This window comes from Miniopterus natalensis, chromosome 13, assembly GCF_054644295.1.
Source record: "Miniopterus natalensis isolate mMinNat1 chromosome 13, mMinNat1.hap1, whole genome shotgun sequence".
NCBI lineage: Eukaryota > Metazoa > Chordata > Mammalia > Chiroptera > Miniopteridae > Miniopterus > Miniopterus natalensis.
This window is the reverse complement of record NC_142093.1, coordinates 17,098,287-17,114,708: the sequence shown is the minus strand read 5'-3', so window position 1 is coordinate 17,114,708 and position 16,422 is coordinate 17,098,287. Positions and strand designations below refer to the sequence as shown.

Sequence of the window (16,422 nt, the reverse complement as noted above, 5' to 3'; positions counted from 1 at the left end):
ACAATCCCACTAAGCAGCTTGGCAGAAAGTCCAGCCCGACCCTTTTTCCTTGGGGGAGGGAACTTCTGAAATACACAACCTTCCCACCCAGGGTGAACAGCATCCCCATTACGTAAGGAAATAAGACCTTCGCTGGTAAGTGCTGTATGGAAATTAAAAAGTGGTAAGACACATGTTCTAATTTTACCTTTTTACAAACAAAAAAAAATAATCACAACTATAACGAAACCCATATACCTTTTCCTCATTAGGCACTCTCTTTGGTCAGTTCTTTCCTTAAAATGGAGATTAAAAGTTGCCCCTCCTCCCCCATCCACCACAGCTTCAGGAAGATTCCCTCTGTTGGCTTAGAAAGTTCCCTCAGTTCTATGATGCACGTGTTCCCATGGGTTTACATTTCTCAGATTGAAATGCATCTCACAATTGCTGTGTACACTTGACACAGTGATTTTCCAAAATGCTGTTATTAAGTAAATTTTCTAGAACCCAGGAAACTTATTTCCCTTGTGATCATAAAAATCTCTCTCCTCAGAAGGTAAGAGGTTTGCTTGTTTGTTTTTCCAGTGAAAAGTCCCGCGGCCTCGTTTCTTATAGCAGATGAGGAAGCACCAGGAATGCCCTGGCGCTGGTGAGCCTGGGGCCTCGGAGACGGGCCCGCTGGAGCTGCCTCTTGGCCAGGAAACAGGCTGCGTTCCAGTCCCAGCTCCTCGAGCAGCTGGCTCCGCTTCGCTCCGCAGAGCCCCAGCCAACCTGCCTGGGGACAGGCACAGCAGCAGCACCGATTCCTAGGGCCCTCGGGAACGTGAAGTCACATGCAATCAGCCGCGGCAGCCGGCCAGCCTGGCAGGGCGTCGTACATACGAGTGATGGATTTGTGTCATGAAACGATGTTTGCTGCTCTTTTAACCGAAACATGAGTGACTGCAGCAGCTAAGTACGCATAACTAGGAGTTAACCTCTTAAGTTTTAGCGTTAGTTTAGGAAAAAGGCAAATGTAGTTTTTTAAAAACTATATTCCTGAGGTTAGAGGGGATGAAAATGGGAGAAGAATGAGAACGGGGTGGAGACTAGAAGGGGAGAGAAAGAAGAGAAGCTGGGGTATGTTCGCGGATGCCTGGCCTAGGAGTCAATACTGACCCAGAAAGTGTACTAATTAGGTTAGAGGCTAAATTACTGTAACAAAGAGACTGAAACTTCGGTGGGCCCAGCGTGAGAAACAGCTGTACTCTTTCAAATACAGTTTAGAAGGTTAGTTACGTGCAGGGCGGGTGTGCGAGGGTGGCTTTATGTCACCAGGTTGTCCAGCGAGCCCGGTTTCCTGTGTCTTGGTCTGCCACCCCCTGGAAGGCTGTTTTTCTCTGAATTTGCCATCTGGCTGGCCAGCACCCCGTCTGTCCTGCAGGCGTGGGAAAGGGGATAGAGAAGGACAGGGAGCCATCAGCTTCCTGTGTTAAGGACAAGGCCAGGGAGGTGCAGGCTTTACGTCTGCTCGCCTCCCGCTAGCCCCAGGGCCACACCAAGCTGCGCGGGAGGTGAGAGTGACAGCTCAGTTTATCCAAAGGCCAAGGAACAGAGTGCCTGCCGGGGAAAGACCGAATGGCCGAGCGTGAGCAACTCATTCCAGCTCTCGTCGTCGCCACTTTACACAGGCCTTGGAATGCATTATGAGCTCAGAATAACACAACTAGCAGGTGGTTCGCGGGCTCTTTTCCGCCCCCCTGAATGACCTCTCCATCCCATTACTGTCACGCCACGTAGGATGTATGTGCAAAGCTTTCAACCGAAGACAGAGCTGGGGGTTCATTCCGTGAATTGCTTTTTGCTAATGAGAAAATTGCACGCCTGATTCAATTAAGTAACTATTTGTTAGGCATTTAATGTCTGTTCTTGTCTATTAAGAGCTTCCATTCTTATGTTCGCGGTAGGGGGTGCTCCTGATGGTAATGTAATCAACCCCTGGGGTAAAAGTCTCCCATCCTCAGCCTGTTTTGCACCTGTGGTTTGCCTTTTGCCAGGGGCAGGTATTCAGAACGGCTGGGGCGGACTGTTGGGGAGAATTACAGGACTCCCTCCTCCTGTGCAGGGGAGGAGCCCTTCGTTCCACCCCTGCAAAGCTCCTCTAAAAGCCATCCCCGCCCCACGGAGCAGGCTGAGTGACTGGGAGCCAGCATGGCCGGCACGTCCAAGTTTATTGACTACATTGATGAGGCTTTGGAAAAATCCAAAGACACTGCACTTTCTCGCTTGTTTTTCACCTACCAGGGGATTCCTTACCCAGTGACCATGTGCGCCTCAGAAACCTTCCAAGCCTTGGGCACCTTTGAAGCCAGAAGCGATGACATCGTGCTGGCATCTTATCCGAAGTGCGGTAAAGAGCTCCTGCTCTGCAGGCCACTTCTTCAGGGCGTGGGGCGGGCGGGTGCGGCAAGGCCGGAGGGAGGCGACTGGCCTGCGGGGGGCCAGCCAGAAATCGGAGGCTGGTGCGGGAGGCAGAGAGGCCGGAGGGGCTGGCAAAGGGCCACGAACGAATGCGGGAGGCCGGTTGCCACGGAGCACTGAGGGCAATAGAGAAGTTTTCATCTTGTTTTGTTTTGTTTTTGTTTTTTAAAATATATCTTTATTGATCTCAGAGAGAGAAAAGGAGAGGGAGAGCGAAATAGGAACATCAACGATGAGAGTCATTGATCAGCTGCCCCCTGCACGCCCCCGACTGGGGATCGAGCCCGCAGCCCGGGCCTGTGCCCTGACCGGGAATCGAACCCCGATCGCCTGGATCCTAGGTGGACGCTCAACCGCTGAGTTTTGATGGAAGAAAAAGCATAGCCATGCCCATAATTTAGATAATGATTTCCATGAAATCGGTTCTTTCTTTTTCACGACCAAACATCAACCCTCCGGTTTCTGAAAGGAGTTTTACAGTGGTCGTTTATCAGTGGAAGAAAAACATTACGAATCTCAACCACCCTATTTTACACAAACAACTTTTGTTTTTTTAACTGTTATTTTATCTCTGTTTATTATAGCCAACCCCACTCATTTAATATTTTTCTTTCTCTTAACTGATGCTGGGTTTTTATAAAATCAAAGTTATATACTCCTATTGAAAATATTCATTACTGTAAGGTATATAATATATGATATATAATAAGCAATCATTGCCACAGCATAAAATTTTTCTATAAGGAATATATTCTAGATTCAAAAAGAACTGTCTCATCACAGGAGAAATCTGAGAAGTTAAATTTTATATTAATGTAAATAAATACTGTTTTCCACAGCCCAGGTTATTTTAAGCACAGAAGAACCAACTGTACATACATCAGGGAATGGTGGTAGATTTTAATTTTTATGATGTATATGCTAAAGTAACATGCTTTTACTATATCAAGACTCTTTAATGAGTTTGATTGTCTGATTTTTCTCATAGGTTCAAACTGGATTCTTCACATCATTAGTGAGTTAATATTTGCTGATTCTAAAAAAAAGTATGAATGTCCAGAATTCCCAATTCTTGAATGTGGGGACCCAGAAAAATATCAGGTTAGTAGTAAACAGCCTTTAAACTTATAGAATACTATCAAATGAGGATTTCTTCTGTTTTGAGGATCTTTTAGTGTTGAGTTCAGAAAGTACAATACTAATAATTATTGCAACATATTGTGTGCTTACCATATCCTCAGCACTTTTCAGGGATTATCTCATTTTATTACAGACTAACCTTTTCACCATTTTACAAAGACTAAAACTATTAGAGACTTGCCCAAAGTCAAGGAGGTAATAAATGGCAGGGCTAAGATTTGAACCTGTTTTCAGATTTGAGTTGTTAAAAAAAAAAAAGAGGGAAAGCTTTAGTAAAAAGGAAGACTTCTAAAAGCATCTAAATTAACATGAAAATGTCCTATAAGGCGAGTGAGACATATGATTGTAGCTCCAGGGCTTCTGGAAAATGTTTTAACTCAGTGTGGTATTTGGGTTTTGAATATGTGTAATTTATCAGAAATGTTTATATTTTTTCTCCAGGTAATTTTAAAGACATGATTTTGTATTTTTGTAATTTCACCATACCTAAAAACAAAGATACTTTTCCATGCAATATGCCTTTTGTTTTAAAATAGAAGTGAGAGGATGAACTCCACATACAAGTTATTCGCTTCACAGAAAAGTTTTCTAAAATACACGTATTTCCTTAAACGAGATGTAGCTATACCCAGTCTTTACTCTGTTTACAGTTGGGTAGATCACGCATTTTCACGAACATATTATGGTTTATCTAGTTTTGTTACAATTAACTTCCATTTTCCCCTTGGATATTTTTCTAATCCTTTCCGGAACTTCGGCATTTCTCATACGTCTTTATGTGATTTTTGGTCATGCAGTTTGGTGGAAAAAGGACTCTATCGCTTAATCTGAAAATTACCACCTGTGTGATTTTTCACAATGAGCTTAAAATGTCAAAGCTGTTGTTAATCTCTAAAATGGGGGTTACAATATCCACCTGAGAGGATTACTGTGAATGAATGTAAAAGTACATCCAAATCTAAAAAGTGCAATTTATGTGTATCAAGTGTCAGGACTCCTAATCACTACTTAAACCCATATGATTGATTTAAATTGTTTATTTTAAAACTTTTTTTTTTTTTGCCCCATTGCTTGAGTTGGAATCTCACTAAGTTTTTACAAAACAATTGGCTACAAACAACTAAATATTATTTTATCACTTGAAATGATGTGACTGGCCAAGCAGTGAGTAACCTCCACAAGCACAAGCAGTGAGTAACCTCCACAAGCATAGAAATGAATACGTGATGCCTTAGCCCCCCCAGCCCCCCTGCCCATAACACACACTAAGGGCCTGATTTTAAGATGAGACCCTTAACCCTGGCAGATTAAACAGGTTAACGTTCATTTTTAAATTATCGGTAGATCACTTTGCAAAGGATATGATTGTCTAACCACTATGCTGTACACCCAAAAATAAAACAAAATAATACTGAATGTAAACTGTAATTGAAAAATATAAGTAAAATTATTGGCAGAAGTAGGTTTTAAAAAAAGAAAGTAAAAAGAATCACCGAGTCCTTATGCTGAAGAATTTCTCTCATAAACTATTTCTCGGATATCTGATTGGCTGTGTGCTTTCCGGTTCTGTTGGGCTATTGGACTGAATGGAGTTTTACTGGTAAAACAAAGTAGATCTAGATGTTAAAAATGGGTTTGAAGGAGCTATGGGAAGACTTGAATATTTTGTAAAAGACCTTGCATGTAGAAGAGATACAAATTAAGTGAAAGAGTGGATTGCAGATTATGAGCATTCTTGAACAAAGTACTCAGTACGATTGTGGGAAAAGGTAAATTTTTCAAAACATGGCCCAAAAAATGATAAGCAGTATCCAACAAGGGGGTTCAAAAGGAAGATTTTCACTATTTATTCATTTATGATTCTCCCCTCTCATCCTCACAAAGGAAAGAGAAATTTAAAGAATACTGGAGGCCCTAGGGAGAGGAGGACGCAGCAATAGTAATGCGTAAAACTACCACTCAGGCACTAAACCTAGGAGCGATTCACACACACACGCGCACGCACACACGCACACACACGCACACACACACACACACATTCACCTTGTCCTATGTTTTTAAGAGAATGAAGCAGTTTCCATCGCCAAGGATTCTGGCAACTCACCTCCATTATGACAGGTTGCCCGGGTCCATCTTCAGGAACAAGGCCAAGGTGAGTGTCCTTTCCCACTGGAATTTCAGGTGGAGCGTTTAATGTATAGCTCTTGGCCTTCTGAGCTACGGGAGGGCTTTGCTGCTCATCACAGAATTTTAATAAGTGACGTGTGAGATTTGGGCATTTCTTTTATTGTTTCTTTCTTCAGATATATCTGTTGCAGTTGCCTTCAAATCAAAGGAATTTTCAGCTAGGATGTAAACCTTATACATATTTTAGACCCCGTTTTAGAGTGAAGAGAATTCAGAACCCAACTAGGATAGTGTTTAACAAAGGATACAACCTAGAAAAATGAGCAGAAATTGCCCCTTTGGTTCTGGCTGGTGAGCACTGTTTACCTGAAGTCTGAAACTATTTTATTTCTGAATTTGACCTGTGATAGCAAACTTCTTGTGCATAAATAACTATAGGTGCTTTAGCTACTCTTGGTTGTTTAAAAATCTTGTTTCATTAAACAGTACTGATCTGTTCTCATAATTATTAGTTTTTACCTAATCTGTTTTGGTTTCGCCTGTCTCTCCCCAATTCCCTATTTCTGGGTGCCTCGTTTCTCTGTCTCACGAGCAAGATGAGAATTAATTAAAATAAGGATTCGAATTCTTGAATGCCACAACAAGGGTGAGGGGACAGGGCAAGCGTAGCAAAGAAAGGGGAAAGCAGCAGGCGGGAGACTGCGATGGTAGCAGGAAGGAGGGGAAATAAGAGGGAAAAAGTCACTAGGGAGGCGGAGGCTTACAACCAGTGCCTTGTGGCCAGGGTGCAGGGTCCTAGGCGCTTAGGATTGGAAAATACCTTAAAGGGTGTCGACTCCAATCCCCAAGAGGTGTTTGGGTTCCACTAAGTGGCTGGCTGGCCTATGGCTGAGCCCCTCTCGCTTACGCCAACTTTGGACAGCTCGTTAAACAGTCTTGCTATTGAGAATCTCCCAATGTCACTGAAATATCACTTTAACATATAATCTCTCCAGTTTAATGTAGTTAAATATCATCACAAACCTAGCTGACTTTTCCCCCCTTAATTATTCCATAAGAAACATAGCTAAAGTAGTTTACAAAACATTTGGATTTGGAGTGAAACAGTTTCACTGTCACAAAAACATAGCAAGAAAAGAAATAGCCAAGGGAAGTGGTTCCTCACTGTCCAAATTTACAGCTTTGTAAAATTATAAACTGCTACAAGCCAGGGCGACTAATGAGTGTTACTCAAAGCCCCAAATATAACACCCTCGAGTGACAAAAATCTGCTCCATTTGGATCGGGGGCAGGAGTGAGTCTTAGATCTAAGTGAAGGACATAGACCCCAGCTTACTGCTCTCTGTTCAGCTGGATCCTGTGTGTCTCAGACAGACAAGGTGTTTTGAGATCCTGACTCCCTCTCAGTTTCATGTCATCTATATCTTTACCTAAATCACTCATTAAAACGACGACAGCCTAGTCAGGACATCCATGGCCTAGTGGAAATGCCATCAAAAGCCCCCCAGGCATGTTTACCTTAATGATTTCCCCTCTTTCCACGTGAATTCTATACGCCTAATTGCTTCTGCTTTCAGCTTACACTCTCCCATTTTGTAGGAGAAATAATTAGCAACAAATCTACTAAGTGGGAAACCGTGCAAGAAAAACTTGGTGTTAGTCCACAGCGACCTGTTCTTAGAGGACCATGTTGCCCCCTGCTGGTGACTTCTTCTTTTAGGTGGCCCTGGACCATCCAGTTAGTCAACTAGACGTTCTAGAAAACGTCTTCCTAGTGGAAGTCGGGGTCACAAGTCTCTACTTTGCAAACCCGTGCCTGCCTCCCTTCTGAGCCCGGAATGACCCTGCCCGTTTCCAGCCTTCTGAAGCGCTCTGTGTCGGCTCGGGCTCCTCAGTGGCCGTCCACAGGGCTCAACACTGTCTTCTTGGAGTGGAGTCCGTCCGGCAGGAGGCCTAACAAAATTCACGTGGAGCAACCAAATGGTTCCTGTAATCTTGTGGTTCTCTGGGCTTCAGTTTGCTCTTTACAATGTTTATTTCACACTTTTCATTGAAAATAAGTTCATTCCTCATCAGAGAAGGTAGGGGTCCCGTGGGAGGGCAGAGGTTCCGCTGCATCTGCATCACCCATCGCACCTCGGGCCCCAGAGAGCGGGCCTGCCATTCTTTGATCTTCTGACACCAAACTTTTAACATTTTTAAAATCACCCTTAATGTTATTTTGCAATTTTTACTTTGTTTAGGGTTTAACTTCTCAGATCATGCGCTTGTGAGCTTGCCCGTTACTGCTTTTTGTGTCTTCTGCATGTGCCTCTACTGTCTAAACTCAGCAGCAAACGCTCTCTCTTACATCAGTGTTCTTTCTCTTCCTTTCTCTCCTCTCCCCACGCTTCCCCATCTGCCACCTCCTAGTCCTCAATTTCTTACTGTCATTCTTTACATATTAACAAAATTGTGTAGTATACGAGGGGACACATGCTACTGCTCACCCTTTCACTTTTCCAAACTTCAAAACGTAGACCTAAATCAGTTAACTGCGTTTTATCTCCCTAGATATTGGTGATATTTCGAAATCCTAAAGATACTGCGGTATCTTTTTTCCATTTCCACAATGATGTCCCCGATATTCCAAGCTATGGCTCATGGGATGAATTCTTCAGACAGTTCATGAATGGTCAAGGTATGGCTGTTGGTAAAAGAATTATTCTTACTTTGACGCATGACCACAACATATAAAACATGTAGAAACTGCTTGGCTGAAAGCAAGGGCTTTGTGCTAATTATCATAATTATAATAATTATGAGAATATTACTATTAATGATATAATAGCTTAAATTTATTGAGTTGGTACTATTAACTAGGCATTCGACAGGTGTTAATTTATTTAAGCCTCACAACAACCCCATTTTACAAATGAGGAAACTAAAGCACAGAGAGGTTCAGGGAGCTGTGCGAAGTCCCCCAGTTATTAAGCACACAGCTGACCAGTGTCTAGCTCTGCACTGTCCAGTGTAGCAGCCACTAGCTACATGCGGCAACTGAGCACTTGAAAGGCGACTAGAACAACTGAGAAGTTAAAATTTTTATGTTATTCTATTTTAATGAATTTAAATTTAGATTTTTAAAACAGCACTTGATTAGTTTTTTGGAAACTTTTTAAAGTAAGTTTGGTACAAGTTGAGTGTGTGAATCTACTTTTCCAGCTGTAAGTTTTATGAAGTCAAGTGATTCTGATAAAAAGCTGTAAGTTTTATGAAGTCAAGTGATTCTGATAAAAAGTTGTAAGTTTTATGAAGTCAAGTGATTCTGATAAAAACTTAGCACTCTGGTTTTTAAGATTTAAAATACAAAAATAATGTGTAATGTTTCATTAATAATTTTTATGTCGATTACATGCTGAAGTAATAATATTTTATGGTACACTGGGTTAAATAAATATTGAAATTAATTCCACCTGTTTATTTTTGCTTTCTTAATGTGGCTACTAGAAAATTTTAAATTACAGATGTGGCTGACATTAAATTTCTGTTGGACAATACTGGTCTAGATAATATGTCTCATCATTTCTTTCTGGCATTATCTCTGTCCGTTTTTGTGTATCAGTCACTATTTCTGAATTATTTTATTCACCTAAATATTCATAACTGTCTGGTGTTTTTATCAAACCATTTTACAACTTGCTTAGTTGTGTTATTATTTATGAAGATAAAATGACCAAAAATCTGGCAATAGGACTGTCTTATGCCAGTTCTTCTGGAGCAGGGATTTGTAATAACTTGTAAACATCTTGTTTAAGCTCATTTGTAAACAGTTTATACTTTAGAACATAAATTAACCATCTATCATTTTAACCTCAGTTATTTCAAATTCCTTAAGGAGTTTTTTTTCTTGTGTTTTTAGTTTCTTGGGGGAGCTATTTTGATTTTGCAATTAATTGGAACAAACATCTTGATGATGAAAATGTTAAGTTCCTATTATATGAAGACCTGAAAGAGGTGAGGTTACGATTCTTAATACTTTATAGCAAGATTTATCATAAACTACAATTCAGAACACTCGTAATGTCTGGTTGTATGAACACATATTGTATTCAATTAAAAAGAATATTCCAGATATGGGGTATAGTGCTAGGGGGGAAAACAAACAACCTGTAAGTGCTTCAGTTGATTATCCAACATAAAGTCATGCTTAGCAATTTATACTAACAGTCGCTGCTTTATTTTCCTTGTATGAGAGACGGTCCAAACTAGGAATGTGAAAAGCAGTAGGTAGGTCTTACCTGCGATTTAATTGAACATGCATTGGGCTGGGAATTGATTTTTCCGTGTAATTTTTAATTGCTTATTCACAAACATTGAGTGAGCGATTGTTCAGCATTGTTCTAGGCCCTTGCGATACATCAGTGAGCAGACCAGACAAAGTGCACTGCCCTGGAGAAGCTCACATTCCAACTGGAGGAAGCCAGAATGACAAATCATAAACACAATGCAAATTTAAAAATACACAACGTGAGAAAAAAGAAATGGCATAGCTGATTAAGAAAAACTAGCAATGCCTGGGGGTGGGGGGTGGGACGCTGGGTAAATCCCAGTATAAAATAGGATGGTCAGGGCAAACCTCACAGAGAGGATGTGATTTAAACAAAGATCTGAAGGAAGTGGAAGAGCGAGCCACGGGGGCAAGAGCTTTCCAGGCAGAGAGAACTGACTGAAGCAAAGGCCCTGAGGTCGGAGTTCCTGTGTGATTAAGAGACAGGGAGGGGGCAGATGTGCCTGGGGCAGCAGAGGTGACCAAGGGGAGACTAACCAGTGCGAACACCACCCACGAGGCCGCTGCAGGACTCAAGCAGACAGGTGATAGGAGTTGGCATCTTTTTAGAAGGATCATCCTGGCTGGTGTGTGACACAGGCTGGAGAGGAGCACAGATAGTGCAGGAAAAGCCTGTGAGGGGGCTGCTGCAGGAAGGAGCCCGGCCAAGGGGCGATGGGGGCTCAGGCCAGAAAAAGCAGTGGAAGTGAAGAGAAACGGCTGACTTCTGGGTTTACATTGAAAGAAGAACCTGTAGGATCTGCTGCTGGATTGGATGGGGTCAGAGGAGTGAGAGAAAAAAAAGAGGCAAAATAGACGCCAGTATTCCTGCCTAACCGCCTGGGAGGGCTGAGCGGCCGTCATCTGAGTGGGAGATGGCAGGTGAAGCAGGGTTATCGGGGTGACCTGGTGTTTGGTTTTGGACACGCCGTGTCTGAGATGTGTGTCAGTCACCCCGCTGGAGAGGTCAGGCAGGCAGCTGGGTATAAAACTCTTGAATGGAGAGCGAGCTCTGCCCCATAGATACAAACGTGTGAATCAGTGGCACACAGATGGCATTGAAAGCCATGAGATCACACACCTACGTACGTAAGTATGTGGACAGGGGAGAGAAGCCGACCAAGAGCTGTGCCCGGAGCCCTCCGATATACAGAGGTGGAGGAAAAGGGGAGGAATCGGCAGAGGCGACTAAGGAGGGGTGACCGACGAGCTAGGAGCGAAGCAGAGTCCTGGACCCCAGGGAAGGGCGCACGGGCCTGAGAAGGGCGCCTGCCCACTGCTCTCCAGCTGGGTTGGCTTTTGAACACAAGTCTCTCCTGTCTTATCCAAGGAAAGTATAACCTGTCTCTTCTGTTTATAGGGTCATGTCTGTAACATGAGAGAACAGCAGTATTTAGTCTTTCCTCCTCTAGTCTAGGATGTTTCTGAAACATCGTTGCCCCAGGTGTTAATACTCCTTCCTGGGGGCTGAAGAAAGTCGCTTATTCCGGTGGGTTTGAGAGGCGCGGGGTTAGCCGGCCTGCTCCTCGGGGGGTCGCGGGGCGCAGTGGCATGTTGAAGGCTGAGAGGCCCTGCCGGGAAGAAGGCTTACCCTTGTTTAACCCAGAGGGTTCCGAGCTTATTTGACCTCAACCCTTCGCCTTCCTTTCCTTTTGTTCTTTTTCATGAAACATCGGTAACCATCCTGAGGGATAGGAGTGTTTTGTAGAATACAGTTGAAGGAACTGTTCTAGAAACTTCGTGAATCTCCACTGGTCAGGGATACTGTTGGAGGGGCAGGGTGGGGTTCATGACTTACAAGGGAATTTGGACTGGGTAGATTTAAAGTTCCCTTCTAGTTTTTATGATTCTAAACATTAGACTTTCTTCATGGAATTACACATTAGCAAAAAACAGGATTCAGGAGAAAAGAATTCAAACGAGCGTGCACAAATACAACAATTTCCTCAGCTAGTTTAGACTGGCGCTTCTTTAAAAAAAATGACTATCATCTTAGATAAAATTCTAACCTTATTAATTAATGCTTACTGTCATTATTTATATATAGTTTAACAAGAATTATAAATTAAAACTATGAAGTAAAACCGATATAGAATATCTTCTAAAGATATCTCAACTATTTACACACAGGTATCAAGTTAAATCTAAGTAGAGAGATAAACAGATGAAATAAATACGTGGGCTTCGTCAACCCCTTCTGTCTAAGAAGCCTGTCTTTGCTCACAGCACAATTCCCATAGAAAGAAGGTCATCCTTTAACATTTTTTTTCAGAATCTGGCCTCTGGAATAAAAGAAATCGCCGAGTTCCTTGGAGTCTCTCTCGCTGGGGAGCAGGTTCAAAGTGTCTGTGCTCAGAGTACCTTCCAGGCAATGAGAGCCAAGGCCCAGGAAATGCACGGGGCCGTGGGCCCGTTCCTGTTCCGCAAGGGTAAGGCTGCCCTGGGGTCTAGGGCGCCCATCAGCTAGGCGACCGTAGAACTTTACCTCTGGTAAGACGGGTTCTTCTTTTTCTTCCAGTCAACAAGGAGTCTGGACACAGTTCAGAGCTGGAACTGGCAGCTCCACAGTATCTTCTGGAATACTAAGTTCCTTCTACCTTTCTGCCTGTCACCTTGTGATGACAAGGGAGCAGCTAGAGCCCACCACTACATTAAAATTAAAGGGTTATTTTATTAAAATAAAAAGGGAAAGGCAAGAGACAGAGTCTTGTGTATTAGCTGAGTGAGACCCCTTTCAAGAGCTTTGATGGAGACCTCACTCTGATTTCTTAGACCTGTTGGCCACCTTTCACTGCACTGTTGGCTGGGAAATGTGATTTTTTAAAAAGGTGGTCGCATTATCACCCAATTAAAATTAGGGTTTGGTAATAAGGGAGAAAATGAGTATTGGATAAGGCAACTTGCTGTCTCTGGCACTGGTGGTTTTACTAAATTTCATTATAGAGTTCTAATTCCTTATGGAAATATATGCGAGTATAGCTTGGGGATTGCCAGTTTTATTTTATTGAATATATAATGGAAACATAACGTGATTTAGAGGCAGCACATATAATAACAACAGCTATCAGTTATTAGGCATCTATCATGTGTTCGATCCTTGCTGGGCTTAAATTTCATAGCAAAAAAGATATCAAATCCTTAGTTTTACAAACGTGGGCATGATGCTCAGAGATATTAATTTGTCCATTGTCACACAGCTTATAAATGATGGAGTTAGGATTTGAACTTAGGTCTACTTGACTCTACTACACTTCGTCAAGTGAAGACCTATTTTTAAAATCCACTGCAAGTGGGATGTTGATTGTAAATCTGACTTTGGTTTGTTTGATCCCTGACTTTAGCCCTGATTTTTATGCCTACTCTTGTTAGCTTTCAGGAGGGAGGAAAATGCAACCTTTTTATACATTGTTATTTAAATACCATTTAGAATAGAAAATCCTAAAATAAATAACATAATAACAAGGTTCTTAATAATATTTCTTATAGAAAATTCAGAAAGCACTGAAAATATGTGAAAAGCATTAAAAGTTACCCCATTTTCCCCACCAGGGGCAGGTTTAACCTTTTGGCATATTTCTTCCAGCTTTATTCTGTGATGTTTTATATAGTTGATGACATTTGTAGACAGTTTTGTATTTTATTTTATTCCCTTCATATATCTAAGCATTTCCTCATGGCTTTACACCCTCTTTATAAGTACAAACTTCAATGACTATGCAACAAGGAACTTATAACTTTAACCCAAATTATCAAAAGATTCTAAAGGAATAAGTAACTTCCTTTACTTTTAAAAGCAAATAAAAATAATATCCTAGTCCCAGGCAAAATAATCACTTTTTACAAAACTTTCAGTATCTGAGGCCTTAACCAAAACCTGCTGTAAAAATGTTACCTTTTCTCAAGGAGTATAAGGAAGTTAAAAGTCTTTAGAGAGAAAAAAACTGACTCTCAAAAGGCTAGAATTTTAGGTCCTGAGTGTTGGGAGAGAGGTGGAGATGGGAGATCACTGAGGCCAACGGTCCGCTCAGAGAGAGAAAGAAAGCACGTCACCTACCACACCACAGACGGGAAGCACCAATGGATACTGTTAATTTTACAAGAGGAATTACATTCATTTTCTAAGACTGTCTAATTTTTTTCGTGTGTCCATTTTCACATTTCAGAGTGAAACACTACATTGAAAACTCATAAAATCAAGAAAAAATATCCTAACAGGGGTCTGGGTCTACTGTTTTTTGTGTGTTGCAGGTGAAGTTGGTGATTGGAAAACTCTGTTCAATGAAACTCAGAGCCAGGAAATGGATGAAAAATTCCAAGAGTGCTTAGCAGGCACTGTCCTGGGAGCAAGGCTGAAGTATGAATCATATTGCCAGGCCTGATCCTGGTCAGTCCATCAGGTCTGGGTATTTTATTTTCCTTAATAACAACTGAATTTAAACACTTAAATAATAAATTGAGCAAGTAACCAAATAATGATAGATAAATAACATTAGAGATAAATAATACAAATTTAACAATAATGATAACATCTGAAGGTTTTCAGTAAAAACTTAAGTTTGTTCACTTTTCGAGGTTTTCCTCTAACATCAGGAAAAAGACAAGGATGTCTTCTCTTTATGCTTTTACTCAGTGTAGTACTGGAAGTTACAGGTCAGTTAGGCAAGAAAAAGAAACCAAAGGCATCCAAATCAGAAAGGAAGAAGTTTGTGGATGACATGATATTATATATAGAAAACCCTAAAGACTCCACCAAAAAAACCCCCCCAAAAACTATTAGAAATAATATATGAATTCAATAAAGTTGCAGAGTACAAAATTAGTGTACAAAAATCAGTTGCATTTATATACAGTGATAACAAACTATAGGAAAGTTAAATTAAGAAAACAATCCCATTTACAATAAAATTAAAAATAAAATAGGAATAATTTAACAAAGGAAGTGAAAGCCCTCTTCACTGAAAACTGAAGACATTGGTGAAAAAAATTGAAGACTCCCCACACAAATGGAAAGATGTCCCATGTTCATGAATTGAAAGAGTTAATATTGTATCCATACTACACAAAGCACTTCAGATTCAATGCAATCTCTATCAAAATTCCAATGGCATTTTTCAAAGAAATAGAGAAAAATCCTTAAATTCCTATGGAACTATAAAAGATGCCAACTACCTAAAGTCAGCTTACAAAAAGAACAAAGCTGGAGGCTTCACACTTCCTGATTCCAAACTATATTGCTCAGCAATTTCCCAAAGTCAGGACAACAGTTATTTTTAATCTCCTAGTTAAAAAATGAAAAGTATTTCACATGTGCAAGATTCTTTTGTCTGTATTTGATTAGTTGTAGTACTGCAAAACATTTGATCTAAAGTTACTGTGAGTTTCAAAATTGAAAAATAGATCTATAGCAGTAACTGTAGGTCTAATCAAATTGGAATTCAGAGTTACATAGTACATGAGGCCATCACTGAAAATTAACAAAGTTATCAAAGATGCTTCTGCTCTATCTATGTATTTATGTTATCTATGTATCCATGCTTCCCAACACAAAGTTGCTTCCTTTCCTGCAAACATTCAATCCTTAGGAAACTAATTTCTATATAAACACTTAAGGACACAATGTGATTTTTGGCCATCACAGTGCTTCACATAGGAGGCACTCAATAAAATTTATTGAATAAATTAATGAAGAGATTTTTTTTTTCTCAAGAAGTATGTTTTTTAGAATATCAGAATATGCTTTTGATGTAATTAACAGAAAACCAAACCCAAATTGGTCTACAGTAGAGAGAAAAGGAGAGAGGGCTTTTAGGACTGATCAGTCTACGATGGGGCCAGCTGCAGGTGAGACGTGATGCAGGGCTCGAACAAGGACATGATTCTTAATCTTCACTTGTCAACCACATCCCCACCTAATGCGTTCCCTTCTTCAAATGAAAACACACACATACCATCTCTTAAATCTTTATGCCCATTGCTCTGTGATGTTCCTTCTTCTTCTGTTTTGGTCACATTCCTACCTCAAGACACTCATGTAAAGACTATCTTATAAAATTAACCACCAGCAGCAGATCTCATCTAAAAGGAAAGGGGAAAGCAATGAAAAGAAGGTCGCTAATACAAACAAAAACAAAGCAAGTAGAAGAACATGCATCGCTTCTACGGTCCTTCATTCTGCTACGGGCCGCGAGACCATAGTCGGTGTTCACAGCTTCCTTATTCATTTGTCCCCAAAAGTGTCCCCAGCTCAGTAGGGTGATACAAATCAATAATCCTGAAGCGTCGGAGACCTTAACAGTCCTGCTTGTGTTGGACAGCTCTAGACTTCCATTAACCTGTATCACTGAAAGTGGGATTACTAGAAGGAACCCCAGAGAAACCCCTGGCTTGAAGACCTGCTCACCCCTGAC

General features: G+C 41.1%; 1 protein-coding gene across 1 annotated transcript; it reads left to right on the top strand.

Moving 5' to 3' along the window:
- Nucleotides 1–2,169: 2,169 nt before the first annotated feature.
- Nucleotides 2,170–14,394, top strand: SULT6B1 (sulfotransferase family 6B member 1). The gene is made up of 7 exons (XM_016218937.2): nt 2,170–2,368; nt 3,428–3,540; nt 5,642–5,731; nt 8,260–8,386; nt 9,608–9,702; nt 12,288–12,444; nt 14,264–14,394. The coding sequence occupies exons 1-7, from the start codon at nt 2,170–2,172 to the stop codon at nt 14,392–14,394; spliced, it is 912 nt and encodes a 303-aa protein (XP_016074423.2).
- Nucleotides 14,395–16,422: the final 2,028 nt, after the last annotated feature.